At 41.4% G+C, this 27713-nt stretch overlaps 1 protein-coding gene across 2 annotated transcripts in view; it reads left to right on the top strand.

Annotated features, from left to right (window-relative positions):
• FSHR (follicle stimulating hormone receptor) overlaps positions 1-13269 on the top strand; it is an 86222-nt gene extending 72953 nt beyond the window's left edge. For both annotated transcript variants that reach the window (XM_065834611.2, XM_071805889.1), the window contains 2 exons: positions 3252-3437; positions 9398-13269. In XM_065834611.2, coding sequence (XP_065690683.1) covers positions 3252-3437; positions 9398-10625 — 1414 coding nt within the window. In that variant the 3' untranslated portion in view covers positions 10626-13269. The remainder of the gene's footprint in view (positions 1-3251; positions 3438-9397) is intronic.
• Positions 13270-27713: the final 14444 nt, after the last annotated feature.

Raw genomic sequence — 27713 nt, forward strand, 5'->3', positions numbered from 1 at the left:
AACTCTTGGCAGAATTAAAATATTTTGGAAAGACTTCAAGTTTTGAGTTAAAGGACTTCAGTGCTGACAGTAGGCAACTAAATCAAATGGCTAATTACTCCCACACTTATAAACATCCCTTCTATACAGAAACGCACTGTATTTCCAACCTGGAGGTTCATAGCTTCAGTTTTCAGCCATATTGTTTCATTTAATCATTTTCTGGTGCTGGCAGATCTGCAGTGGCTTGCACCAGCTTTTACTGAAGTCCTTAGGCGTTCTCTGGCTATGTCCTGACTTGGATGCAGGGTGAGGTATGGCTCTGGTCCATCCTAGCCTTGCAATTTGGCTTCAACAGGAAACCCACACATAGGGGCCACAGGAGAGCTCCTGTAGATCCCCAGCTTGACAGTTGAGTCCCTGAAGCACAGTCAGAGGCCCGTTTAGATAAAAGGAGAAAATTGTTCTCACCAGTCAGCCTGCCCCTCTCTGATTGCTGCTCCTCCAGCCATTTCTTGCCATTTCTGTGTGTACCTTTCAAACTCCATCAGCTGATCAGCATTTTTACTAATCCAACAGAGCCTCCCAGTGGGAAAGGGAAGTGACTGGAAGAGAAGTCAGGTTCCTTTTTTCTATTCCTGCACTGGCTGCTGTCAAGGCTGATGACTAGCATCCAAGCAATAATAGTACGAGACCATGTATTCCAGTCACCAATGCTTTCTGGTTTGATTTTCTAGTGCCACTTTATCATCTTGTTCATCGTGCTTATTTAATTTATCAAGCCTCTAACTTGAGAGCAATGGCCCAAAGAACCTCTGCGCTGATGTCTGCATGCGGCGACTCAGTGGAGTAAGTTACTAAACCACCTGCACAATGTCTGTGTTTGCTGTTCAGGACCTTGTCAGTGGTGTATTGATAACTATCCCTACCAGACATAGCAAAAAACCCTGCAGAAAAATTCAAAGCACTTTCCCTAATTTGCTTCTGTTATGTGCAATAAAGAGCACAAAAAGAAAAAAAAAAAAAAAAAGAAAATATTTTCATGGAAAAATATTTAATATTAATGACATTGTTTGGAGATTCCCAGAGATCCAGTAAGATTTTAGCAATTTTTCAGTGATGTTCCTATTCCTGTTTAGTTGTTATTTTCACTGAATGTAATAACGGTTAACACTTGGTAAATATTTTATCTAACGAGCCAAATAAAACATTTTCCATACTTTTGTTCAGAATTATGAGCTCTTGTGAAGTTTCACAGGGTCTTAATGATGCCGTGAGTGATGCTTTCTGTGGATTTAGGTCGAAAACTGCTCTTTAGTTGTTCAGTCATGAGTAGATACTCTAGGTGACAGTTTTCATTAGGCAGTATGCTAAGGTCAATAGTCAGTCCATGGAACAATCAAGTTTACTCACTGAAACCTAATTACCTCTTCAAGTGTCTAAGTCAGAAAATGATAGCCTAAAATTTTTCATTGGCTGCTTTTTTTAGCTCCTGCAACAGGTGAGGCCCAGAACCTCAGGACCACAGCACGGCTTCTCTCAGCCTGACCTGCAGATGGTCAAAACATTACTGACTCTATCAGTCTGTCTTGCCCTTCCAGTAGAAGTCCTGGCCCCAGGTCAGGGTAGCAGAGTGGGGTCTGTGTTTGCTCCTCTGCTGCCACAGTTCATGGTCCAGTTTTTGAAGGCGGTACATTCCTTCAGAGGCTGGATGCAAAGCCTCAGCTGTGGGCACAGGATGGGCACAGAATGGACATGAAGGTCATCTTTACCCACTACCAACTGCTTTATTAGCTGTCTATGAACTTGTTTGATTGGGCCACTCTAAGCTAAAGGCTATGAGTTCAAACAGAGCCATTTCCTGGTATTAATTTTGTTTCTTAGAACAGAAAACAGAGGTGTAAATATGCATATGATATGCAGCAACTGTCTGAACTTTATTGCGTATGGCTAAAACCTGGTCTCCCCTTCACATAGTATCACTATACTGTATTAATATAATAATGAAAACAATTTGTGTATGTTGGGTAATAGACATCAAATAACATGTTGTCCTGACATCATACTGTTATAGATGAATTGGAAACTGTACCTTGTAGAGAGCATGGAGAAAATGACAAATATTGTCAGTCCTGTTCCTTGATTAGGGAAAATTCCTTTATTTTGTCAGAGAATAAAGAGCAGAGCAGCCTCAGCAAACACTGCATCCTGTATAAACCTCAGGCCATAAAAGCACAGGGACTAAGGGAGGACAGGATGATTTTGTGCAGTTCATTTTTACTATTGCTCTTAAGAGAAAGGAGTGAGCACTCCTGCTGTCACAGGCTGAAGGACACAGTTTGTGCCCCAGTGAGGGAAATGCGGGCACATTTTGCCCCAGCTGTTATATCCTGGAGCCATGGGGATGGGTTCCTATGTATCTCTTAGCCTTGTGATGGAACACATTTGATTCCTCTTCCCTTTCCCAGCCTGCATGACACAAGCCAAGATTTAGTGTTTGCACAATGTGTTTCCTTTTAAAAGCCCCATAGACGCTCTCTTTAATACATTAGTAGCTGCTGCTCCCATCGTTGCTTTTGATAGCCTGTCCCACACAGTAATTGCCTTCTACAGAAATACTTTTCTCCTAACCTTCTGTAATCTTGCCCCTTTCTTCACTTCAGTCTGTGCTCTCTTTGTTTTTTTTTACCCCTGGAAATGTTTTGTTATTTTTGTTCCTCACAGTTTGAACCATGCCACCCCTGTCTCTCTTTAATATTTTTCTTCCTAATGAGGACAAAACCTGATATCCCAAACCTCTCCTCACATCTGTACCCGCCCTATGATCTTCTCTCTGCCTTTTCCACAGCAGCCTTTCTGTGATGTGATGTTCACATAGCAAATTTCTGTTGTGATTTCATCAGCCTTTTTAGCCTGTAACAGTATTCTGGGATGACTGTTGCATTACTGGGTATTTATAATACTAAACCCAGAATCATATGGCACTAATGGTTGATGTCCCTGTTAATTCTTACCCAGAGAATTATGGGATTTTTTTTCTTTTTTTCTCTGACCAAACTAACATCACTTGATTGTTGTTTGTAATTAATATTACATCAGGTTTCCTGGAGGAACACATAATTTATCTCTGAAACCTCTTTTCAGCATAGATTTCCAGCTGATCTCTGTCCGGTCATGACTCTGAAAAGGAGTAGGACAGTCTAAAACACATGTCCAGCATCCAGCAGCAGTAAAGTTTCTTTTAACTGAGATTTTCATATGTTCTCTTAAAGGGATATTTCAAGGACGAGAATCAGTTTCTTGCCAAGTCATGGATTAGAACTCATTAAGAAGCTAAGAGCAAGGTCTACATACAATTTAAAAAAGCTTCCTGATTTAAGCAAATTTAGATCTCTGATTGAGGCAAACTTCACCTATCCTAGCCACTGTTGTGCATTTACAAACTGGAGAAGACAAAAGTAAGTGATTTCATTTGTTTTTCTTTTTGCTACTTCTCAACAGTTGATAGTGAATTAAAGTTACTCAAAATCTGCATAGAAAAAGGTCTCTTCAGTACAGGTAAGTAAATGGATATAAACAAATAAATATACAACACATACAGGTTTATGCATGCCATACAGGAGTAATACATTTTGATAACTGTGTTAGCATCAGCAATTTTCCCAGCTGCAGCTCTAGACCCTACCTGTCATAGGTCTGTCTTTCATTTGGACCTGCCATGCTGGATCATCCTGAAGCCACACTGAAGACTTTCAACAGGAAAAGTCTGATAACTTTCAGGAGGTAGCTGGAGAGAAAGCTGTGTTTGCAGAGAAGCTGGTTAATACTTGGCTGTCAATTCAGGAGGGTAACAGGACCGCTGAGTGATCTTAAACTCTTTTCTCACAAAGCCACACTGATGTTGGAACACTGTCCAACCAAGCACTACAGACACATTGTCTGTGCAGTCTACATACACAAAAGTTTTTGGACATGATTTCTAAAATGGTTAACCCTTTTACTCAAATAAAAAGCAGGAGGTGGGAGGGTGGAGTGTCTTTTTAGACTCCCAAAATAAATTTTCATGCTTGTATTAATTTTTCATTAGCAAGTTGCTGTGAGATTTCAGGTATCAGTGATTCTCATTGGGTATTTTGAGCTGCTCAGATAGACTTCAAATGTACATGTGAACTAGCTAATGAACCTCCTGAATTTGTGCCACTGGAAAACATGAGGAACTGGTACCTGCAGAAACCCCGGTTATTGTTTGAAGTTCTTCGTTTCCTGGATGTCCTCAAAGACTTGGAATTTGCCATGTCAGAAAAAAAAAAAAAATGCAGATCATTGTTATAATTCAAGACGTTGTCTTCAGAAGTTGTCTAAAACTTCAAAGAAAAGTAAAACTATGCAGAGAAAGCATAAACTACTTCTATTTGAATGGTTATAATAGCCATTTATGTTACTTTCAGCATTGTATTGTTACCAGGTAATGAAAGATAATCAATCTTTCTTGTGCTGATAGCTAATAAATAGCACCTACATGCGTTTGCAAAATTCGCTGTAGAAAGAGTGCAAGTCTGATGGTGGAGAGTGCAGGAAAGTATCTGACAAAACACATTCCCCATTGCCCATTTTTGATCCAAAATGCTAAAAGTTTTGCTAGAACAGTTTATCAACCAGACACATTTTCACATACTTCTGCAGGCTTCTGCAGGTGCAGTGCTTGGTAGCTTTCCAAGTAGAAATGGATCCAGTTCTTCCAGCACTGGTGGAAAAGTGGTGTCTGCTTAAGAGTCCAATGGGATGATGCTTAGCCCTGAATCTGCAAAGGGACCATGATATCACTATGGTTTGTATTTTTGAAGGTACTTGGCTTCTGAGCTGCTTGGGCCAAATCAAGACCCAAATCCCAGAAATTAGGCAACTGGACTTTTCAAAAACAGGGAAGGAGTTGCTATTGAAGGAAAGCTAAAAGAGGAAATGGTCCTGACCGTTGTGTAAGCTCTGAGTATCTAGTCACTTCATTTGGACTTTAAATAACTTTCACATCACACTTGGCTCAGGGAACCAAAGCCCACAGGACTCACCTGCCCCTTAGTGTAGCCCTACTTTTGGATGCCTCTGCTCTAGCAGGTAAGAACCCAAGGAGGACACTGATAGCTCTTTCCACTGCCTGGACAAGTGCAAATTTGAAAAGAAATGCCAATTAACTGTGTAGAGCTCACATAACCCAAGTACCAATGGCCAGCGAGCTGGGTTGGAGCATCACACGGCAGTGGGGCTGCTTCTGGAGCAAGTCTGGTCACAATTTCACAGTCTCCTATAGTACCAGGTGTATGCAAGGCTAAGAAATAGAATGCAAGTTGGAGATGCTCTTCTTTATGATACATGATGTATGACTACTGAAATACATGTGCACATGAACTGTATCATCCTGGTCAACAGAACAAATTTGGATGTATTTATAATTTCTTTAATACTTACCAGACACATCTTTAAAAAATATTAAGCATAAATGCAAAATTATTAGAATCTATTATCTATATCAACTCTACCTGTTAACTGCTTTAAAACATAATTAAAAATGGCAATTTCTTTCATACAGTCCTGTGTCTTGTACTACAATTAGTGGAAGAGTAATGTCCTCCTTCTAGCTTAAAGCAAGAAAATGGATGCATTTTAGTTTAGTTTGAATATCAAATGCATTACCATATACTTCAGCAGAGATTAGTCAGACATACAGTAGCTACACCCACTTTCATTTCAAAGCAGTTTTCTTGACAGCTGGCACAAGCTGTATGTTCATTGAAGACTTCTCGGGTTGTTTAAGAGTTATTAATACTTCGCCGTGCTTGATCACACAACGTGCATTATCTCATTGGTGAGAGCTGTGCTCGGCTCAGAGCAGCACGCATTACTTGTGGTGGTAAGCCTGATGTGACCTCACCTGCCGTGCACGTCCACAGGAAAGGGCCATTCTCCCATGCCTGTTTGGGTCTCAGAATACTTCCAGGTAATCCAGGGACGATAAAAAGTATGTCTTGTCACTCCCAGAATTGCATTTCTAAGTATCACAGCAGCAGTTTACGTTCATGTGGGAAATTTGGGAAGGAATTAATTGAAAGATGTGTGGCCCCTATCTGGCTGCCCTGTTTATGTAAGATTTCCCCTCTTGGAGACTTTTGCAGCACTTGAGAACCTTAGGTGAAATAACTTGACACAGTGGATCGTGCTCAATAAACTCTCCCAAATCCATCTGCATCAGCAAACAGTCTCTGTTGTAATAACAGGAAGCTTAAACTTGTTACAGCAACAGTGCTTCCTAAATTTTGGAGGATGTTGCATCAACCACAGCTCTGCCAGACTGAGACACAAACTGAAGCTTAGACAATGTTTGGTTTCCCATTCCAAGAAGGATTATATGATAAATATTGATCTGTAGTTTTATTACACTGGAATATTGTGGTGCTGGCCTTACAGATGATAAACTTATTTCTTAGGACAAGCCCAACGCAGTATATTGAACTTCCCTCACATTTTTCTGTGACTGGAAAATAATATCCTTGAAGTGTGGGTAGGGCAGAGGCTAGATGTTAAAACCTTCACCTTGACAGAGACCATTATGAACTTCAGCAAGCTTTTGGCTTTCTTTGACATAAAGATCACTTTCTGCCTAAAAGAATGACATTGATATGACTCTGTCCTTCCAGTCGATCATTATTCTTTGGAGGAGCTGCCACTTGAAATCCTATTTTTTTTTTTAAAAAGTGGCATCAGCAGGAGTTGTGTTTGGGCCCCGTCTCATGAGAACATAATATGAGTTGCTCACAACTCACTTGAAGTCACTTTTCAGTGAGGATGATTGGTTTGAGATAGGGCTCAATACAGAACCTAGGTCAGGAATGTTTGTCCTGCTGAGCCTGTTTCTCTTGCTGTCACCAGATCCAGACAAAGAACATAAAATAACATCTTGTATGAAGGTAGTAACTAACCATTCTTCAAACTGTCCCTTCCCTGGTTTGTTTTTTAGAGGATTTACTTCAGCAAAGCAATTTTAAACAGTAACAGGGTTACAAACACACTGAATAAATGAACTGTGCTACATTACCTACTGTCTCAAGAGGAAGCAAGCATCCCTTGCCAAAAATATTTTAACTTGTTGTTCTGAATGCACTATACAACCTTAAGGGCAAATATCCCAAGGCAAAGAACTGGTAAGCAGTCAGTACCAAAGGATGGGTTTTCTTTCCCTCTGGAGTTTGCAACTGTCCATCTTATCTGCTCGTGGTACAGGTAACCAGGCGGAAGACTCGTCGTCACCCATCCTCAGAGCAAACGGATCAGCTGACTCTGTGGGAACCTGAATTTATTTGGGACCACTGGCTGTAAAATAATTTAGAAGGAATAAATTGTAATAATCAGAAACATCTAATTTGCCTTACATAGCAGTCTTATCAGGGGACAGATTTAGCTCCAGGCAGCGCATCCGTAATTTGGAAAAAAGTTTATTTTTAACTTATGGCTGAGAAATGACCAGATAAAAATATTTCTCTCAGTTCATTAAAGAAGAATCACCAATTGCAATAGTTTTCAGTGCCTTCAAATATCTGTTGCACTCAAAATTAAGGGACTTACTCTCCGATTATTGCTCCTTAGAAGTATATATTCCCTTTCAGTTAGAAAGTGTTGATATATTGATCAATACACTGGACCCCTCACTCATCCTTATGCGAGCAGAACACAGGGGAGTAAAATGTAATGCCTTGTTATTGCTATTGTGACCTCCATAGAGCATATATGACCTCACAGAAAATCAGTTTTCTGCCTCAGTTGACAGGCAAGATAAAAAATATTGATAATAGCAGAGGATGCTCAGAATCTCATAGGAAATGTTCCTCACCTTCTGGTGCTGGGCCTTCATTAGTTTTCCTTTCCTGCAGACCTTTTAAACTCGATTTTTGGAAGATGTAGTGAGTGCACAAAGTCAAAGGGTAAAATTAGGTTACAAGAAAGAATTTTCACTTTTAAGCTGCTGCCAATTGTTTAACAATTTCAGCCTAACTTGCCTAGAAAGCTCTTCTCTCAACTGTACTACAAGTCAGGGTGGAAGATAAGCTGGGCTCTCGTCCTAGAAGTTATACAACTAAATTCCTGTCTAGGCTGCAGATGAAAGTAGACAGAGCTGAACCATTCTGGTTTTGCAACACATTGTCAACTGTTTCATTCCCTAATTCGGACCAGGTTTGGATCCATTTTATGTAAAGCTATAGACACAAGTTTCTGAGACACCAGTTTTCAAAGGAGACCACGGAGAAGCAGTTCATAAAGTCTGATCGTTTATATTTTGTTAACACACCTTGATATCTATTCGTTTGATGGAACTGATCACTTTTCTGTCATCTCAGCCAAAACATCTGTTTCTTCCTTTGGTGTATGCATGAAAAAGGGCATAGAGTTAATCCTCTAGGAAATAAACACAAAACTGGCAAAAAATACTAATTTCACTTTCAAAGACATTTTTTCTTTAAACTCTTTTCATTTATTTCCTTTATCTACCTTTTCTAAAATACGCAAAATGTTTAAAAAATACTTTCTGACAGAAACAAAAGCAACTACTGATTTTACAGAAATATTGGGTTGGTTCGGTGTTGTGTGATTTCATTTGTTTTGTCTTTGCTTCACTTTGCTTGGTTTCAAATCTATTTTCTTTGAAAAACAGCTTTTAAGCAAAATGTTCTACCATGTCTTGTGTTTGTGTCTGTGTTGGCATCTGGCTTCTAGAAATTAACTGGAAGACTGCATGAACTTGTTTATGCTGTTTATTTGTGTTAATGGCTAGTTAGCAATATGATACGAGATACTCAAAATGGATGGCACAAACTGGAGCTGTTCTGTGCCCTGAAGGAGTTACAAGATTGAATATGGCACACTGACTGCCAAAAACTTTAGGAAAAAGGGAATTTGAGAGTAATACTAAGGGACAGTTGCATTACTATGATTATACAGACTCCTTACGGGCACAGCTGAATTGACTCATTCTTCAAAGTTCAGTCTTATGTAGGAATTCATCATCACATGTTTCTTCCATGCAAGAATCAGCTTATCACTGACAGGTTATGTGAGAAATTTTGTTGAAGTAAGGACAGATTCTTACCAACTGCACATGTCCAGGTGGATGACTGTGTCATTGTTACTAATGAAGTAAACATCAGGTTTTCCTTTCCATCACATTTTATGATGTTTCCAAATCATTTACACCTTCATGTAAAATTTTATAAATAGGGACCAGCCAGACTATTAATTTCAAGCTGCAAGGCAGTCCATGTAGTAACGTAAACAGAAAAACTGAGCTGTTAATGGAAACTGAACGATTTTGTGTTTGTTGTATGCCTTGTGCCATGTCTCTTAGTTTCCAATGCTATTCTTTTTACTATTTCAGCACTGAATTACATCCAATATGTAGCATATCTCAGGCCAAGCAAGACCTTGATAAGCAGCCTGGCAACAAGATACACAGACGATCTGCAGCCGAAGATTATACTTCCAACTACGGCATAGGATTTGACCCAGCAGACAGTGAATTTGACTATGGTTTATGTAATGAAATAGTTAACGTAGCTTGTTCACCTAAACCCGATGCTTTCAATCCATGTGAAGATATCATGGGATACAACATTCTGAGAGTCCTGATATGGTTTATCAGCATTTTAGCTATCACTGGGAACATTGTTGTCTTAATTATTTTAATAAGTAGTCAATACAAACTCACCGTACCTCGTTTTCTAATGTGCAATCTTGCATTTGCAGACCTCTGCATAGGTATATATCTCATGTTTATTGCATCTGTAGATATCCAGACCAAAAGCCAGTATTACAACTATGCCATAGACTGGCAAACTGGGGCAGGATGCAATGCTGCAGGATTTTTTACAGTGTTTGCAAGTGAACTCTCAGTCTACACGTTGACTGTGATAACTCTGGAAAGGTGGCACACCATCACCTACGCCATGCAACTGGACCGCAAGGTTCGATTTCGTCATGCTGTGATTATAATGATTTTTGGTTGGATGTTTGCTTTCACAGTGGCACTTCTTCCTATAGTTGGTGTCAGTAGCTACATGAAGGTCAGCATCTGTTTGCCCATGGATATAGAAACACCATTTTCTCAGGCTTATGTTATATTTCTTTTAGTGTTGAATGTACTCGCATTTGTGGTCATATGTGGCTGCTACATCTGCATCTACTTTACTGTAAGAAACCCTAATGTCATCTCTTCAAACAGTGACACCAAGATTGCCAAGCGCATGGCCATACTGATCTTTACGGACTTCCTCTGCATGGCACCAATATCTTTTTTTGCAATATCAGCCTCACTCAGGGTTCCTCTCATCACAGTGTCCAAATCCAAGATCCTTCTGGTTTTGTTTTACCCCATCAATTCCTGTGCTAACCCTTTCCTCTATGCCATTTTCACCAAGACCTTCCGCAGGGATTTCTTCATTCTGTTGAGCAAGTTTGGTTGCTGTGAAATGCAAGCCCAGATTTACAGAACAGAGACGTCCTCATCGGCTCATAATTTCCACACAAGAAATGGCCATTGCCCTCCTGCATCAAAAAACAGTGATGGGACTATTTATTCATCTGTTCCTCTGAATCACTTGAACTGAAATTCTTGCATGAATTTGTGTCTGAGGCAATGTGATAATCACTTTCAACTGTGAATTTGAATAATGACTTTAGCATAATATGTAAACTTGGTTTTATGAGAAAAAAATATTTCTGCTTTGCTATTTTTATTCAATGAACAGCCATCAGAGATGACACATCTTCTTCACCAGTTCTTGAAGGACAAAGAACAAAACTTCAGTATGTGCCAAAGTGTCCTTGTCTAATTGTCTCAAGAAATGAATAAGATCATAAACTGGTAACTCCCACCATACAGACAGAGATTCCCTTCATTCTAGGAAGATGTTAGCTGCTTATTGAGAACTAAGTAGTGTTTATATGCAGTTAAAAACAAAAATAAGTAGAATTATTTTTTTTTTTTTGTCTGTGAAGCATGTTATAGCAATGACAGATAATCAGCTCTTTTCATTAATCATATCCTCTGGGATTACAGGAGACAGAAGGCCAACTTAAAGTCCTCCTTCAGCACAGACGTACCAGGAACGAGAATATCTTGTGTTGTTTCCATTTTTGTTGACCACAGCAGAGGGACAGGAGGCAACTCCAGCTATGCTGATATTTGCTGTTCCACACTGCACGGACCTGTCTTACAATGCACAAAAGTGTCATTTTTCATAGGATTTGTGTTCATCTAGATTGGCAGGCTCAGAGAACCAGATTTAATCTGGGTTTGGAACAAGGAGTTGGGTTTGGGGTCTGTTTTCAAGGTGAGAAATAGCACGACCAAGAGCAAGAGAAACCCTTAAAAACAATAGGGGTGTTTTCTCAAGTCAGTCTCACAAAGATGAGTCAAAATCGCTCTTGCGTGGCTGGGTCCCTTGGGTATGGGAAGATGGGCCAATGGGCAGCCCTAGCGTGATACATGAGGCAGGTTTGCTATACAGCAGTAATAGTGCATTGCTCTGTCTGGGCTATGTAAGGAACAATGGATCCAGATATGGCTTTTGAAAACATGAACAAAAGGTTTTCCAAAATCCCAAAAATTGTCTTTCTCCTTCCCTTCTGAAAAAAAAAAAACAAAAAAAACAAACACCTTCATGTGCACATTATCAGAAGATGGTCTAGATTGAAAGACTTGAAAAAAAGCACACACTGCATATGCTGAAATAACAAAAAAGGAAAAAAAATCCTTATGTGGGCATAAAGAAAACAGCAAGACAGGAGTCTGGGCTTCATTCCCACCTCACAAACAATTCACAGGTTTGCCCCATGAGATTTTATAAATCTTTGAAGTCTTCACATTTAATTGTGATGCGCTTTGAATATTTCCTGCCTGCAACTCCTAAAACTTCAGTAACAATTCTTGAAGCTTCTACCCATAATTTCTCCTGCCATCAGCTTCACATTTCAACATCTGAATCTAATGTGAATAACCACAGGAGATGATTATTTGTTATGTCCTAACCAGGAAAGGAAGTACCAGCTCCCTACTGCATAAAACAGGGGTTTGGGGGGGGAAATTTCATCACTCAATACAAGTAACACTCCCTCCAAGACCCAGAAGAAGGAATAATGAAACAGCAAAACAGGAGACACAGTTCATCTCTGGGAAGCTGTTCTGACTGCTCAGAGGAATCACTTCTTCACAAATGTTTTATGTCATATACAGTGTACTGATGTACAGCCATTAAAACACATCCTGATGGAAGTGTCTGAAAGACGATGTTCCAAAATGACAAATATTCTAGTTGCATTTTAAAAGGCTCGATTCTCTTCTTGATCCAAAAATGAGGGGCATTCTGTGGCAAATACTAGCCCATTTTGGTTGATAAATAGGCCAAATCCCCTTTTTTGCCTGGGTCCTGACCATTTGCAAAGGCAATAGGATGAGACCTGACAGTTCAGAAAAGTTCAGGCATAGTCTAGAAGCCAGTCTTGTAAATCCTCTCACACCTAAGTCAGGGACATGAGTTTGGTCCAGCCCATCTATGTCATGCTAAATCGTTGCCCAGACATTCACGGAATCAGGACCCAGTTAAATATGCTTGACAAATAAACACCCATTAAAGGAGCTCTTGCAGGGTTGTGTCTTGTAGCCAGAGTCAGACCAGGGTCCAGGGAATGAAGCCATCTAGCCCATGGCTGCTCCTCCAGAGGAGACAAGGAGTGATAATTGAAAAGCAAGTACAGCTTACACTTCACCTCATCCCTAGCAGGAGAACAGCACAGAAATGCATGAGGCACACATCACCCTGCCCACACATGCTGCACAGGAGCTTCGGTGGCAGCAGCTCCAAAGCTGGGGGGCTGACCATGTGGATGCCAAACAAAACTCCTTCTTGTAGTCCTCAGATCTCCTTGGCTTTCACTATTCTTTGGATTTTAATTTCAAGCATTTTCCAAGTTGTGAGGGGCATTGTAGGACCTGAATCTTTCCCTGTGTGGGACATCAGTTTGTTTTTAGTAATTTTTTAAAGCAGTGTTTTTTCTTTGAAGAAAACAGTATAAGACAAAAAAAAAAAAAAATCAGGATACATTTTGTTTGTGCTTGTAGTGTAACAAAGGCCACCTGTGTCTGGTGTGGATTTTCTCAACACCGAACAACATGTTTGTGTGTGTAATCTTTAAACTATTTTACATTATCCTTTCTGAAATCCATTCTAATAAAGCCAATATCAAAACAAAGTGCCTTGAGAACAAGTGTATGGCCAGAGATATGCTGACAAAGTATGCAATAAATGTTACTGCTTATCTGGAGAGCTCCATTTATGCAGCACAGCCTCCACAGTCAGGTCACTGTGACCTACAGATGAAACTCGACTGATGAGAGACTCTGCAAAGAAAAACCTCCAGTAGCCTCCTGGAGAGTTAACAAAGAACAGAACCGTATGTTTGAAACCTCTTAAACAGGTAATGTAGCAGCACTGACCTGTCTTTGTTTTAACCAAGCTGTTCTATCAATTCACATTTCTAATTAAATAACATATAAACCACTGACAGAACTTTGATAGTTTTTTCTCCTTTTTAATATATATATAAATGGCTCTTCTTATGTGATGCACCCTAATTGTCTTCTTTTTATAGTAGGCCTTGGAAGCTCTCTTTTGTTGAGTTTTCTGTTCAGACAAAGAAGTGTGTTTCTGTGTGTGCATATGTGTAGGGGAGAGAAAGGCCACAGGTAACAAGGAAACCAAGTCAAAGCACAGCCCTGACTCACAGGAAAAACCCTGGAGTTATTCTAACTTGGAGCCAGCCTATTACTCGCTCACTCCAGAGAGGATCTGACACTCAACAATATTGTAATGCATTCTGGTTTCCCTCCCTACCTTTACATGGCCCTTGCATTTTGATCTCTACCAAGCCCCAAAAATGCCCAGTTAAAGAGTTACAGTTGTCTTCGCCCTTACAGTGACACCATCAGAGTGACATAAAGAGACTGTGCTGGCAGAATTTGCTGCCTCTGCAGACATGATAACAACTTCATCTGCATCATTCCTTCAGGCGTGTACCTGTGGGGAACCCATACCTGACCTCCCCGAGAAACACCTATCTGGTGTTGTGATGGCAAATGAGAAATGGGGCCGCTTCAGCTTGGTGGAACAAAGGCCACTTCATGAGAATTGCCACCACAGGTAAAAGTAATGGGAGCAGCTTGTCACAAATATCAACACAAGCAAAAACCTGACTCAGAAGAGAAAATTAACCCCAAGTCGTGTTCTTTATAACATTGCTCTGGGGTTGCACAGACATGCCAAGCAGGTTTTGCTCATTAGAAGGCAGACCTACATTTGAGCTTGTTAAGAATGCAAGATGAGGCTTTGCATCTCATTTAGCAAGTCTTCAAATCATTTGACCACATTTCTTTCCTGTTGATTCCATCCTAATCATTCCACTGAGGACACAGTAGATAATCTTACATTTAATTTATGCAGCTTTGTTGTTAAGAAGAGTTAATAATGCAAAATGATTTATCCTCAAGGAATAATTTAACCATCCCTCCCCCTCTCCGAATGAAAAAAATAAAAGAAAGGTGGGTCTGGTTCAAATGGTCAATTAAGCACATAGAAACTTCCTCACAGATTTACATCTTTAATATGAGTATGTGTAATCTCCCATTGTGCATGCAAATGTGAATCACACATACACATTCTTCTTCAGAGTGAGTTTTTGGTCTAAGTATTGGTTGCAAGCACATATTTGAAAATCTGGGCCTTGTTACTTTAAAATATTCAAGCACAGGAGCAAGATTTTATAGCTGTCATCTGGATAATTAAACTCTTCATTAACAGTTGTTCTTGAGCCAGTAGGTGACCTGCAATTAGGGACGAAAGTACTCAGGAATGGATTTCAATCATTAAGAAACTGCAGAGGACCCTTTGCCCCCCATACTCACCCTCCCCCCAAACCCATCAAAAACCTGTTGTAAAGCATTGGTTTTTCAAGAGAAATGATGCTGGGCAAGGCAAAAATATGTTTCCAGGTCCAACACATCAGATGAATGCTTCACTTAACCTTGTTGTAACTAAAATATTGTATTTTCTTTTTTCTGTCTCATACAGGCTTTGCCATGTGTTACCTGGATCTCTGTTGCCCCAGCCAGGACACCTGCAGCAAATTTTACCCACACCAAAAAAGAACAGGAAAAATTAGCAAGATCACAACGAGACCAGAGCACAGATGGGCATACGCTGTATTTATAAGTGGGTGGAAGTTTGCAGGGCAGGATGGAGCAATATGGGCCTTTTTGTTGAGTCATTGAAATATCCAGAGAAAAAATTCTGCATTAAAAGGGCCATTTTTGCTGAAGTATGGTTCCCAGGTAACAAGCAATGGAAATTTCCATGGCAAAATCCTGTAGCAAGAGAAACTCAAAAGGAAGTTCAAGTCACAGGTTCTTATTTCATCGTTAAAGAACTATGTTAAAGCAAAAAAGCAGAAGACTGATAGAAATAGCGTGCATGTGCTGTCTCCAGAACAAGGGACAGCAGCTTCGTCAGGGGACATCCAAGGTCCACACTGCACCATCACCAGTCACCTTTGCATTGCAATTCTGTGTGTCGGTTGCGAGCTACAAATGCCTAATTACCTTTATATGCTCCCAGTTTCTTCCTCTTTTCTTGCCTATGCTGCACAGACAGGCATGTGCCTGTTGGACATATATACTCTTGTTTCTTCATGGCCTCAGCTTTGCACCATCTCGGTCCTTTCCCTGATGATGGTTCATGCTGCCTGTGCTTAGAAATGCTCTGCTTTTACCTGCAGTCCTACATGAACAGATTTCCCATCCCTTAGAAATATTTCTTGATGAACCAGCAGTTGAAAGATCAGAAGTCTGCTTGTTGCTCTCTGTGTACTAGGCTGTCCATGTCTTCTTACGCTGCCTTACAGCTTCTATCTCCTATTTTAGTTATTTGTTTGAGTGACTGCTGCGAGGATAACTGGCCCTTCCCCAAGCTCAGAACATTCTGTTTTGAAACAGTCACTGTTTGAGCCAGACGACTTCAATAAATCAGAACGAAATGCACAGATCCCTCTCCATGACTTCTGCATCTTCCCTGGACTTTTTTTGGAAAAAAAAAAAATCTAATTTTTACATTAAAAAAAAAAAAAATTAGTTGAAGTAGACTTTCTTCTAGAAGCGGCATATCCATGGCACTGCATTTGCACTACGTTGATTTCACCCAGGTTAGGCATTTTTTTCCAGTGACTTCAGCATCTCCTGCTACCCAACATTACCTTTCTCCTGCATTACTTGTTCTGTCCTCCTTCAACAACTGCCACCGCCCATACCACCACTTTTAGTATCAGTTTTCCTTCTTCCTGTGGACAGTGTCATCTTTTTGCATGACTCCACAACTGAAACCCTCATTAGTCACTGGAAAAGCTTTCAGCAAGTCAGTATTCTATTTTTTCACATTAAAGGTGTTGTTTGTCTCATGGTATCGTTCTGCCTATAGAATTTTTCCATCCATTTGACACTGTCATAACTAATGCTCAGCTTCAGTGCCTGTCCTACAGCACACTGCTAATGAAGGTACTAGCTTGGCAGTGTCTTTAGTCTTAGTTCTGCTGTCCCTTGTGCAACTGTGTTGTGCACACAAGCATTGTCCTTCTCAGCCCCTCCAAAGTGACTTCTCATTTTGACTGCCCTGATTGTAGATGCTAGTCCTGTTTTGATGTTCACTAGTGCCAGCAGGAGATCTGCTTTTGTCCGTGAAGAGAGTCATCTGTAAAGTCTTGTGAAACTGGGGAGGAAAGAAGCAACCTGTGTTCAGAACAGCTTCATCATTGCTCAGAGACCTCAAAGGGGCCTTGAAGGGCAGCCAAATCACAACATATGCACTTACAATTTGGCCTCTTTCCTTCTTGCTTCAAGAAAACCTCCGTGTACCACGTAGCATCACCATTGCTAAGCTGTGTCCCAGAATTTGCCACATCAGAGCTACAGTCAGTAAAGCACTGGAACCTCTCCTGTGAGGCATGCATGCGTTGGTCACCACAAGTTTAAAAAAGTCAATAACAGTTAACTAGTTAAGTAATCAGGCAACTGACTATGCAACTAATTAGGTTTGACCTAATTTCTGGAAAATACAGGAATGTTTTAGTTTGTTTCCTGTTCAGGAATAATTCATTAACAAATGTATTTATTTTATTTCTGTGAGGAGTCCCATGCAAGTCGTAGCCCAGGTGGCTTCTGGTTACTTCTTTCATAATTAAAGATTCTGTGTCACTTTTCCAATAGGTGAGAGACAAAGCCAGTGCTCTGTCTGGCGTCCTCTTGCCTAGCAGACACAGATGGTGATGCTTAAGGCTGTGAGCGAGCTGAGGCTGTGCGCACAAAGCATGTTTCCTTCCTCATCGAGTTTTTGGACTTTCCTCACTCTTGCAAAGTTCCAATTAACAGTTGCATGTTTACAAGAGTGAAGAATGTAAAGAGAGATCTTCCTAAGGAATTAGGTAGCCAGGATTCATGGACATTCGCAGGGAGACTTCCTTTGAAGGCCTGAGTTTTAGCATTGCTTTAGTATCAGAAAACTCTTTCAGAGAAGGGGTTTGGTTTTGCACAAGACAACATGATCCTCTGCCCTGATTTAATTACTAATAATGTTTACTTACACAAAGATTAGGTCCCAGAAGTGCCCTTCTTACCCTCATGGTTTTCCACCCTCCTCCCCTGCCAAAGACCAGATGAATAAAAAGGCTTTTGAAGGGAAGCCTGGAGAAGCACTCACTGTTAGCAGAGTGCGGAGAATCACTAATGAAAGCAAAGTGGGGGGGAAGGAGGGAGGAAAAGAGGAAGGGGGAGATGGAGAGACAAATGGATGGATGGAGCCCAGGAAAACAAGATGGAGCACTTAACAAGAACTTTTGCTGTATGTCAGAAATAGAGCAATTTTCTTAAGGCTGCACCCAGAAACCGGGTGGTATTGGAGCATAATGTTCCATGTCCTGTGCTCTTCATGCAGCAAAGAGAAGATGGCTGTCTGAGACAGTCCTAGCAAAGCTTTCAAAGGCTTTATCCATTTTTTGATGTTGGCAAACTCAGAAGAAACGGTGTCGAGGAAGGAGGGGGAAGACAGGAAGAATGAGATTTGTCTTACTTATAATAAGACTATACAAATTATTCTTATGAGGAGACTGAAAAGAATTGCACTGAGGAGCCTCATAAAAAAACATTATTGAATTTTTCTAAGCTGGGTCTTCTGCAAGCAACGCTCTGCACCAAGGCTAATATTCATCCCTTTTCAGAGAACCACCACAAGGACTATTTCCACAATAAATGACCTTTAGAGCGGGGCTGACATGATGTGTAAGTATTGTGCTGGCCCTCTGCACTGCAGCGAATTGCATGTTGAGGAGGGAATGCTTGCCTTTCGCCTGTGAAAAATCGCCCACACCTGCCCCATCACCCCCAGTCATTCCTAACACACATATGTTTATATGCCCTTTTGGCTCTGAGGGTCTGCATCACAAAATAGCACCAGAACTACATTCTATTAAAAAAAAAAAAAAAAGGTATCGTAAAATTCTTCCCCAGAAGACAGAAGACTCCTGCTTATTACCTGAGATTGCGACATTCTTTTTTGAGTTCAAAGTCCCAAAAAGGAGACAAACAGGCTACAGGAGCACCTGAGATTCTGTCTCCTCTAGCAGTACGGAAAAAATCAGAGGAAAGAAAGCCTGAGCAAAGGGAAGATGCATTCAAGCTGGGGCTGTCCCAGCTCCCAGCCTCTCCAAGCAAGCACCCTCCCCTCTGCAGAGAGTAGTTTAAGGGCTGAAAGGCAGCGAGAGGGAAGGAGAGACCCCACAAAATCTCTGTCCTCCCAAAAGCCAAGGACCTGGGCTGGCCATCACTTCTGGTAGGGATTTATCTGTATTCTTACCTAGAAACAAACCGAATGAGACCTCTGCTGAATTATAGCCAAATTTATACACATACACAAAGAAAACTTGTTTCGTCACCAACACCACTTGCACCACGGTTCAATGCAAATCTCCAACTGCCTCATCACCTCCAGGATTTATCTCCATCTTTGCCTTCAGTTCTCATGAAACTGATCCATTTCTAACCAAGCCCTTCCTACTGCCAGAAAGCGCGTCTGCAACGAGCATTCCATTTGCCAGCTCTCATGGTGTTCCTGTGCCTACAAAGGGTACAAATGTCTCTACTAACAACAGAGTAAACTCTTTTCTAACCTCATGTCTGCAGCAACAGGCGTGCTGGGACTCCATTCCTCGCTACTTCCTGGGCAATAGTATCAAAATCAACAATGACAGCAGTGTCTGTGGAGTGTCTCGAGCCTCTTCTTAACTCCTTGGAGGTCATTGGAGCTGCACAGCGTGACAAACTTACACATGTATATGCAAGGCATGCTTTCCCTAGGCAGCACGTTAGGAGCTGCAAAACGAGAGCAAGCCCTCAGCGCTTTTGCAGAATTGCTTCTGATCATGTGCCAGACGAGAGTAAATTGCAGAGAAAAGCATGTGAAATAATTGAACGCATATTGTCCCACCTACTGCGGGGATGTAAAAGCAGAGCAGACAGTGGGGGCTGCATGGGGGAGAGCGGGCAGCCAGCTGGCATTTCACAGAGCTCCTTCATCCTGGTGCAAAATCTCCCAGCAGGTTTGATGTAAATATGTATGATGAGCAAGGGAGCAAGAATGGAGCTGGGGAAATAAACTTATGTTGTGCTTTGCTACTGCATTGTTCTTGCTACTTGTTAAGAGCCAGGACACAAAAATAAGATGCTTGAACACCAGTAACTACCCAACGGTGTGACCTGTGGGCTCTGCAGGAGCAAGTTTAAGCTCACAGCTCCTTGAGGCTGGCCCTGGCTTTTTGGGGGGAGGGGAATAGCACCTCAACTTCCATCCCAAGCCTACATATTGTCTATGTGTAGCATTTTAAAAGTTAAAGTATGCACTTGCTCAGAGCAGGAGAAAGCAGCCAGTTACAAGGAGCAGGCAGCACCTGTGTGCCTACAGCTCTGCCATCATTAGAGATCTGTTTTGTTGTGCCTCTTTCGTCATTCCCCAAGCTGCACCACATTTCTCTTCTGTAATCAAGTTATCTGTTTTCCTCCACCACCTCTCAAGGCATACATGTCCCCTTATCTGCTTTTCTGCTCTTTCCCTCCCTGTTAAACCTCTTCGAACCAATGCTTTCCATCTCACTCTTGCCTCAGCACTTGCCTTGCCTGTAAGGGATACCTGTTAGGCAGTTACAAAGTAATGTCTGAAACAGAAAAATATTGCAATCAATAAAATTCTCTTTAAAAACAAGAGGCACTGTGAAAGAGATACTGACAATTTTCATTTACTTCAGAGATGACTTTTCATCAGAGGAAGAATTTCAACATTGTCCTCCTCCCTTCTACACATGCATTTCCCTCCCCTCTTCCCCTGCACACACAAACACACTCTGGTTTTCTTTCCCTTTCTAAGAGCGCAGCTCTAGGGCAGATGTTTCACTTCTAATAGGGACAGCCTGCACTCCTCAAGCACATCAACAACTCAGCGGGAAGATTTGAGGGACTCAGTACAGGAAGCCTGAGCTTGGTCAGCATTCTTGAGGGTGTGCAAGAGGCTGATGGATGGGACAATTTGTTTGAGAGAATCAAATGAAGAAATGGAAAAAGCAGCCTTAGCCAAACCTAAAGGATCCCTGAAAGCATTTGTGTCCTGATTTGGGGTGGACTTTCGCAAAAACAGACTAAAACCCGCAGAAGAGCTAGGTTTAGAGGTAGAAATGCTAGCAACTATGAAAACTGATTGTCACATTATTTACAGTATATTGGCTGACATTTACCAGCTAATAAGAGCAATACCAGCATAAAGAAAGCTTCTGTGCTTTAAAAGCCCTATCAGAAAAAATCAAGCTGGCCGAATGGGCTGGATGTGTGTGCCCTGTGCTCCACAGGTGGCCCAGCCAAGCTCCTAGCACCAAGCAGCTGCTCCAGAAAGCAGAAATGCCAATTGTTGGGCAATTGCTGTGAACATGCATTTTTTCCCTTTGCACATTCCCCAGCTATTTGCATATTTTCTCTCTACCAGGAAAGCCCTGCAGGCAGAGATGCGGATCTGGCACTGGTTTGTCCCTGCTGCTCAATGGCTCTTGCCAGCTGGCCTTGGTGGTGACACAGGACAGGGTGAGCTTGTGCAATGCACTTGCGCTAGCCCAGCACCATGGTTTTGTGACTATGTGCTATTTTTGCACTTGTGATGTTTTATCACAGTTTCTTAGCCATTCCCTTTAATGTGATTAACTTGCAGTTGCATAGAATATCCAGTCTCAACCCATCCATATTAATAATTCAGAAGCTTCCCTTTTCTCTGAAAGTAGAAAGCAGCTGTCCTGGATTTCTACAGCATCCAGTGCTTAGCATATGAATGGGATGACATTAGCTACCATGGCTGCTTGATATCTGTTTCTGTTGTACCTTTCAGCGTTATTTATAACATCACCATTCTGCTTGCTAGACTTGACCCATGCATCTGCCAGGAATGGAATTCAGGCTTTCTTCTTGGAGCAGTGAGTATTGCTTTCTGCTCTCTCCTTTCTCACACCTGCAGCTTCACCAAGCTTTTCTGGACTGCTTGGTTAACCCCTTCTATTGCCATGACTGAGGGTGAAGAAACCGTTATCCTCTTCCTCCAAGCTTCCTTCCTTAGAGTAATTTGACCAAAATTGTTCTGCTCTTAGCTTTTTCTGGATTATCTAGTAGAAGAATGTGAGATTTTCCTGTAGCCTAATGAAAATGTACACGTGATACTTTAAAAAAAAAAAAAAAAATACACCTGACTTATTGCTTTCAGTTTCGAGGGCAATAGTCTTCACATTGCAACATATATTCCATAAGTTCAGTCGAGCTTCTCTTGACCACTGAACCGTTTTGGACAAACAGAATAAATTTTTCTGAGGAGGCTTAAGGTCCTGACACATTAGAGATGGTTGTGAAGTAAGACCTAGTGGGTTATGCAGCTGCTCAGGCCAGGGATGCCTTTTGAGCTCTGTCTTGTTTTCCTTCTTGGCAAGTAAGGTACCATGAACCTGGAGGGAATTCTTTGGTTGCTAACCAGTTCACATGGAAAAACCACTATGGATTAGGAGATCTCATGCTTTCACACCTCAGAAAAATGTGCTCATTATGCTGAAGAACTTCTGACCTTACAAAGCTTTTAGGTATGGCATTTAAAAAAGAAAAAAAAAAAAAAAAAAACACAATCACTTTTCCATAGCAACGCTCACATGCTGGCTGCCGTCAGGACACTGCTGGTCACCTCTTGTTCTCCTCCACTTCAGTCCTCAGGGACGGCAGCACTCCTGGCATACGTGTACATCACTCTGCTTCACTAACGTCTTTGATCAGATTCAGGCCGTCACATCCCAGAGGAATTTATTGTGATGGGCTTTCACAACAGTCATTTCATGCTAGTAAACTATAAAAATACTAATAAATTCTGGTCTTGCTTTGTGGCAATACAATGGGCTTTTATGCTGGAGGCTTGGGCTCAGAGAAGGACGTGAAAACCAGGGCTGAGCAGCATGAGCTGACAGAAGTTTCTGAGTGACTGAAAACTTCTGAACAATCTCAAAATCAGACATTTTGCCTATGGGAATACAGCAGAGCTTGCAGCCAGGAACACTGGCATACAAATGATGGGCCTGCCCTGTGGCAACGTCAGACTCGTGGTGCAATCCATACATAAACAGCAGAGGTGCATAGTCCCAAAGAGGTGCACGAGCAGCACCCCAAAGGGCATGTCCAGCGTGCTTGGAAATATCAGGGTGCATGGGCAGCTCATCCATGCCCTGCTCCACAGAAAACATGCCACTTATGCCAATGAGAATGTTTCAAGCTGCTGAACATCAAGGTAAATTTTACCTCATCAGTGATGCCCATTGCCCAGCGAGATGCTGACGTTTCCAGCCCATGTTTCATGTACCTCAGTCTCGCAAGGTGGTGAGAAGGGCACCCTCCACCATTTTGCAACCCGCTTCATCCTCGGGAAATGTCTGAAATGCCCCGCAGAGGGCACAAGCTGCCAGGGACAGCAGCTCCCTCCTGCTGCAGCTTCTGGTTCAGGAGAGAACCGCAGAGCCCAAGGCAGGAGGAATGAGCCTCACGAGACCAGTCCAGCACAAGGACCCACAGGGCCATGGCGTGTGGTTCTGCCTCAGTTGACAGTACGCTTTGGGGGGAGGTTTTGCCTGGGTCAGCCACCGCTCCCAGATGGCAAACAGCAGGCAAAGCAGCCTGAGGCACGGCGCTGTCTCCTGGTTGCTCCCCCCATCCAAGGTCAACCCTCTGCCAGGGAGTCTCCTCCTCAGCACTGCTGCACCTGAAAAATGAGTTACTCTGAGACTGGCACTGCAGCATGCTCCCACACACAGCTGCAGAATGAGCTATTTAACTGCACAGATATTATTGAAGTACAAACTGTAATGTCTGTTTTCTCTCTGAGGTGAAAAAGGAGCATTAAATCATGCCTATACTGAGAAATACTCCTTCCTTAAGGACAACAGCAGAAAGCTTATCTCAAAAAGCATGATAAAAATGCAGGTAGGGATAGGAGAGACCAGCTCCTTCCACCCTGGTGCCTGTGATGTTCTCCATGTTGCTCCTGTGCTCCTCACTCATGGGACATAACTCATTAGAGAGAGGATGTGGTATGCAAGGGAAGTTCTGTGGTCCCACCTGCATGAAAGCACTGAGGTGCTCAGTATCTACAGTGTACATTCAATTTTGATACGGAAGGCTGAGAGGGGACTGCAGGTGATGCTCATGGGGTTGGCCCTGACTCATGGCCAGCCCTGCTAGCCCATCAGAGGACCTTGGCACAAGCAGGTGATACTGAATTTATCCCATCTACCAGCACAGTGCTCAGCACTTGCTGCTCTCTGTATGTCAACAACATCTGAAAGATGCATAGGAAAAAAAAAAAAGCAAGCCATAAACAGGCAGACCCAGATCACTGACCATAACTGGGGCTGTAGTTTCTCCAGTGCTATGCAAAAGACCCCCAGATTTCTTTTCTACTGTCCATGCTGTTGAGGCTGACAGGAGTGAGGATGCATTTAACACCAGGTGAGAAGCTGGAGACAGTGCTGCACACGAGTGAACCTTTATAGGAGTCTTACAGAACAGATTTGCTTGCAGCAAAAAAGCAGACATTTGTCTTGATATATCATCTGTCACCTGCCGCTGCAAATATGTGATTTTGTGCTCTTTCTCCTCCCTCTCAAATAAGAATTTCACGAAGAAGGAAATTCAGAAAAATAGATTAGTTTATTTCCAGCCCTGTAATAGATGTGCTTTCACTTTTCTCTGTGTGCACTGGTAAATATTTACAGTATGTTTTCAAGGATTTTTTAATGTATTTCCAGATTTTTCTATTTAGCAACAAGAAAATACTTATATCAATAAAAAGACAATGATGTGCATAGAGGGATCAAGTGTAATATACTGGGACAATGACTCCTGTCTAGATGCCAGCTCCCCGAGGTTCTCAGTGTCTCCTACAAAATGCTCTATAGCTTAAGTTCCTCCTCTGGAGGAAGAAGATCCTCAGAGTTGCCTTCAGAAGACCAAGGAAATACATATTTTTTCATATGTCCTTGGACAAAAGTGGATGCCCAGGTTACGAGTTTTGTAAACAGTTCAAAAGGGCTGCAGTAATGATGCTCACTGGAGATTTACTCTTAACTGATTTAATGATATCAGGTATAGTGATTATGCTGAGAAATTGGTATCATATCTTCTTTAATAAGAAAACAAGTTTATATTTTGAAAAAGTAATAATCAAAGAAATAACATTTCTGAATTGCTAGCTGTACCACTGTTATCTAGTAAAATACCAAGAATTTTAGTGTCATATATTGCCCTGGCATGTTCACACTTTATTTATGAATTATAATGATATAAAGAGATGCTTTCTTTGAAAAACTTGAAAAAAAATCTGAAAACTAAACCACCATCAGCAAAACTCCCACAAAATGAAACTTTAAACACCACCATGTTCCCCGAGCTATTCTTGGAAAGGTTGACATATTTGTGTGAAATCTCAGGGAGAGCATGTATGCAAGCATTCTGCTCAGCATGAACCCCAAACACCCACCACACTGCTAGATTAAAAGTAATAATATGTTCCAAAAGGGAGATACACTGCAAAACAAATTACACAACCCTTCAGTGCATTTTGACACCCAGAAGGGAAAGGTGCCAGGAGAACATTTCTTTTGCACCAAACATACCAGATCCACAACAATGAACCATCAGGCTCCAAGAAAAATGTGCAGCCAGGTTGCCTGCAGCAGCAAAATATGACCACAGAAGGAAAAGTCAGTCCCTGAGGAAGAGGGGCCTCTCCATGGACTCGTTTCTCCCATCAGAGCTGTAGCTCTCATCTCCAGAACTGTAAGCAGAGGCTCTGCCCTGGGAAATACTTCTTTCTTCTCAGAAGCAGTGTTACAGAGCATACAAGGTTTTTGAGGAATGAACTTACTTTTTTTGTGTAATAGGAAAATCTGGGTGCAAAACGGAATGACTGTATTTTGTTGCCCTTCCTACAATAGACTAATGATTCATTCCAATAGCAGTGGCCGTATTTCACTAAATAATGAGAGAAGGAATACCTGCAACATAAAGTGTGCTTTGTTCCTGTACTTTTAGCATATGTGGGTTTATCCCTTAATATTTCCTTCCTCTGACACTGATCTTGTAAGAGCAATGAAGACATCCTACCTCACATCCTGCATCACTGAAGCTTTCATGATACACAGGGTTTATCATATGAACATACAGAGTATCACACTGGCAACATGATCAGTGTAGGGGGTTAATCTTAACCCTGCAAAGGAATAAAACTATGCAACTCATTGCCTAAATCCTGGTGTAAATCAGGACAAAACAATCCAGTTGTCCGTTAGGTATGCACATAATGCTTTCCAGTTTACTAAAGGGTTATATTCTTCTCAGGGCTACCTTAAGGCTCCTCAGCTGTTTTGCTGCCTCAAGGACAAGCACAAAAATAACTGATGCTGGCACAAAGCAGTATAGCAGTGAGAGCCATCCAGCTCCACCCAGCACTGTCCCCCCTGGCTAAACCGAGCGCAAGCAATTTTGAAAAAAAGCTCTCTCTTCTTTATGATCCGTTTGATTGGAGGGTCACAGGAAAAAAATAGTCTTATTTTGAAAATATTGCTACACATTATATTATTGTATTTCTTCTAGAATCTGAAGTGACTGGCCTGTCCTTATTGGAATAGATGCTCTATGGCATCAAATCTTGTATTAAGTAATTGTCTCCCTACGATTAATCAGTGTGTCCATTCCTGTAGGCAGGTTGGGGAATTGTGGTTTCCAGATCTGGGCAGCCTTTTACATTCAGGTCACTTGGAGCCTAAAACCTGCAAGGAAATAAAGAATCCGGTACATAAAAAAATATCTAACAGGGACTGGCATCAAGACTATTTCCACCAACTCCTGCATGCAAGCTCAGACAAATGCAAGCCTAGAATACTTTCCATGTGACTTTTATTAATGATCTTGAAACAAATCAATGAGATTCTGACACCAGAAATTTGTGCTGCTCTGGAGGCAGCTAAATTATTCTGTTTTCAATTTCTGCTGAAGATTTGCAATCTCTAATAGATCTCAAAGACAGTCCTACTGGAACTAGTCAGGAATCAGAAACCAGTTGATTTTCACATGACTTTTGAGTTTGATGGAAAGTCTTTCTCACTGCTGGGTAGAAAGGAGTTACTGAATTTAATTATTTCAAGTTGCAAACATAAGAATAAAAAAAAATCAGGCATAGTCTTTGCTTCATAACACCAGGAGACAGAAAGGGGAGGAAAAAAAAAAAGGCCTAATTTGGAACTATTGTCAAATTGTGCTAAGAGAGTTCATTAAAGTTGTTAACTAAGTCTAAGTCAGTGCAAACAGGAATGCTTTAAAAGTGTGAATGTATTCAGCACATCTGCATCTGAGACCCGGTTGTTTACGGTGACTGCTGGGGAAGGACAGATACTCACCCAAGCCAGGGCTGCATTAAGCTGCAAACCCTCTTCCCCGAGTGGGCACACCTCATGGTCTCAAGCAGAGATGCTCTGCCAGCTCAGAGGCAAAAGCAGACACATTAATGATGTATTAGTGCACCAAGGACTGTTGTTCTAGGATGCAAAGCTGCACTCCAGTGACATAGTGTAACCACGGGAGACTTACACAGAATACTGAGGTTATGTGGGGATTTTTTCTGTTTAAAGCAATCTCACTCTTTGCTTATTTGGCTGGTTTTCAGTGTTTTGTTGGATAGCTTGGGAAATAGATTTTTTTTTTCTTCTTGACTTCCTGATTGATCTGAAAACTTTTAAGAAATTTGTTTCAGGTCAGAATTTACACTTGTATCTGAAAAACAATAAAGAAAAACTCTAGAAAATATACATACCAGCTGAAGTAAAAAAGAAAGTATATATATATATATGTATATGTGTATATGTGTATGTGTATGTGTATGTGTATGTATATGTGTATGTATATGTATATGTATATGTATGTGTATGTGTATGTGTATGTGTATGTGTATGTGACCTAAAAACAAATGCTCTGGATATACACTTCTGTT

The sequence above is a fragment of the Patagioenas fasciata genome, chromosome 3 (genome assembly GCF_037038585.1).
Source record: "Patagioenas fasciata isolate bPatFas1 chromosome 3, bPatFas1.hap1, whole genome shotgun sequence".
NCBI classification, from domain to species: Eukaryota; Metazoa; Chordata; class Aves; order Columbiformes; family Columbidae; genus Patagioenas; species Patagioenas fasciata.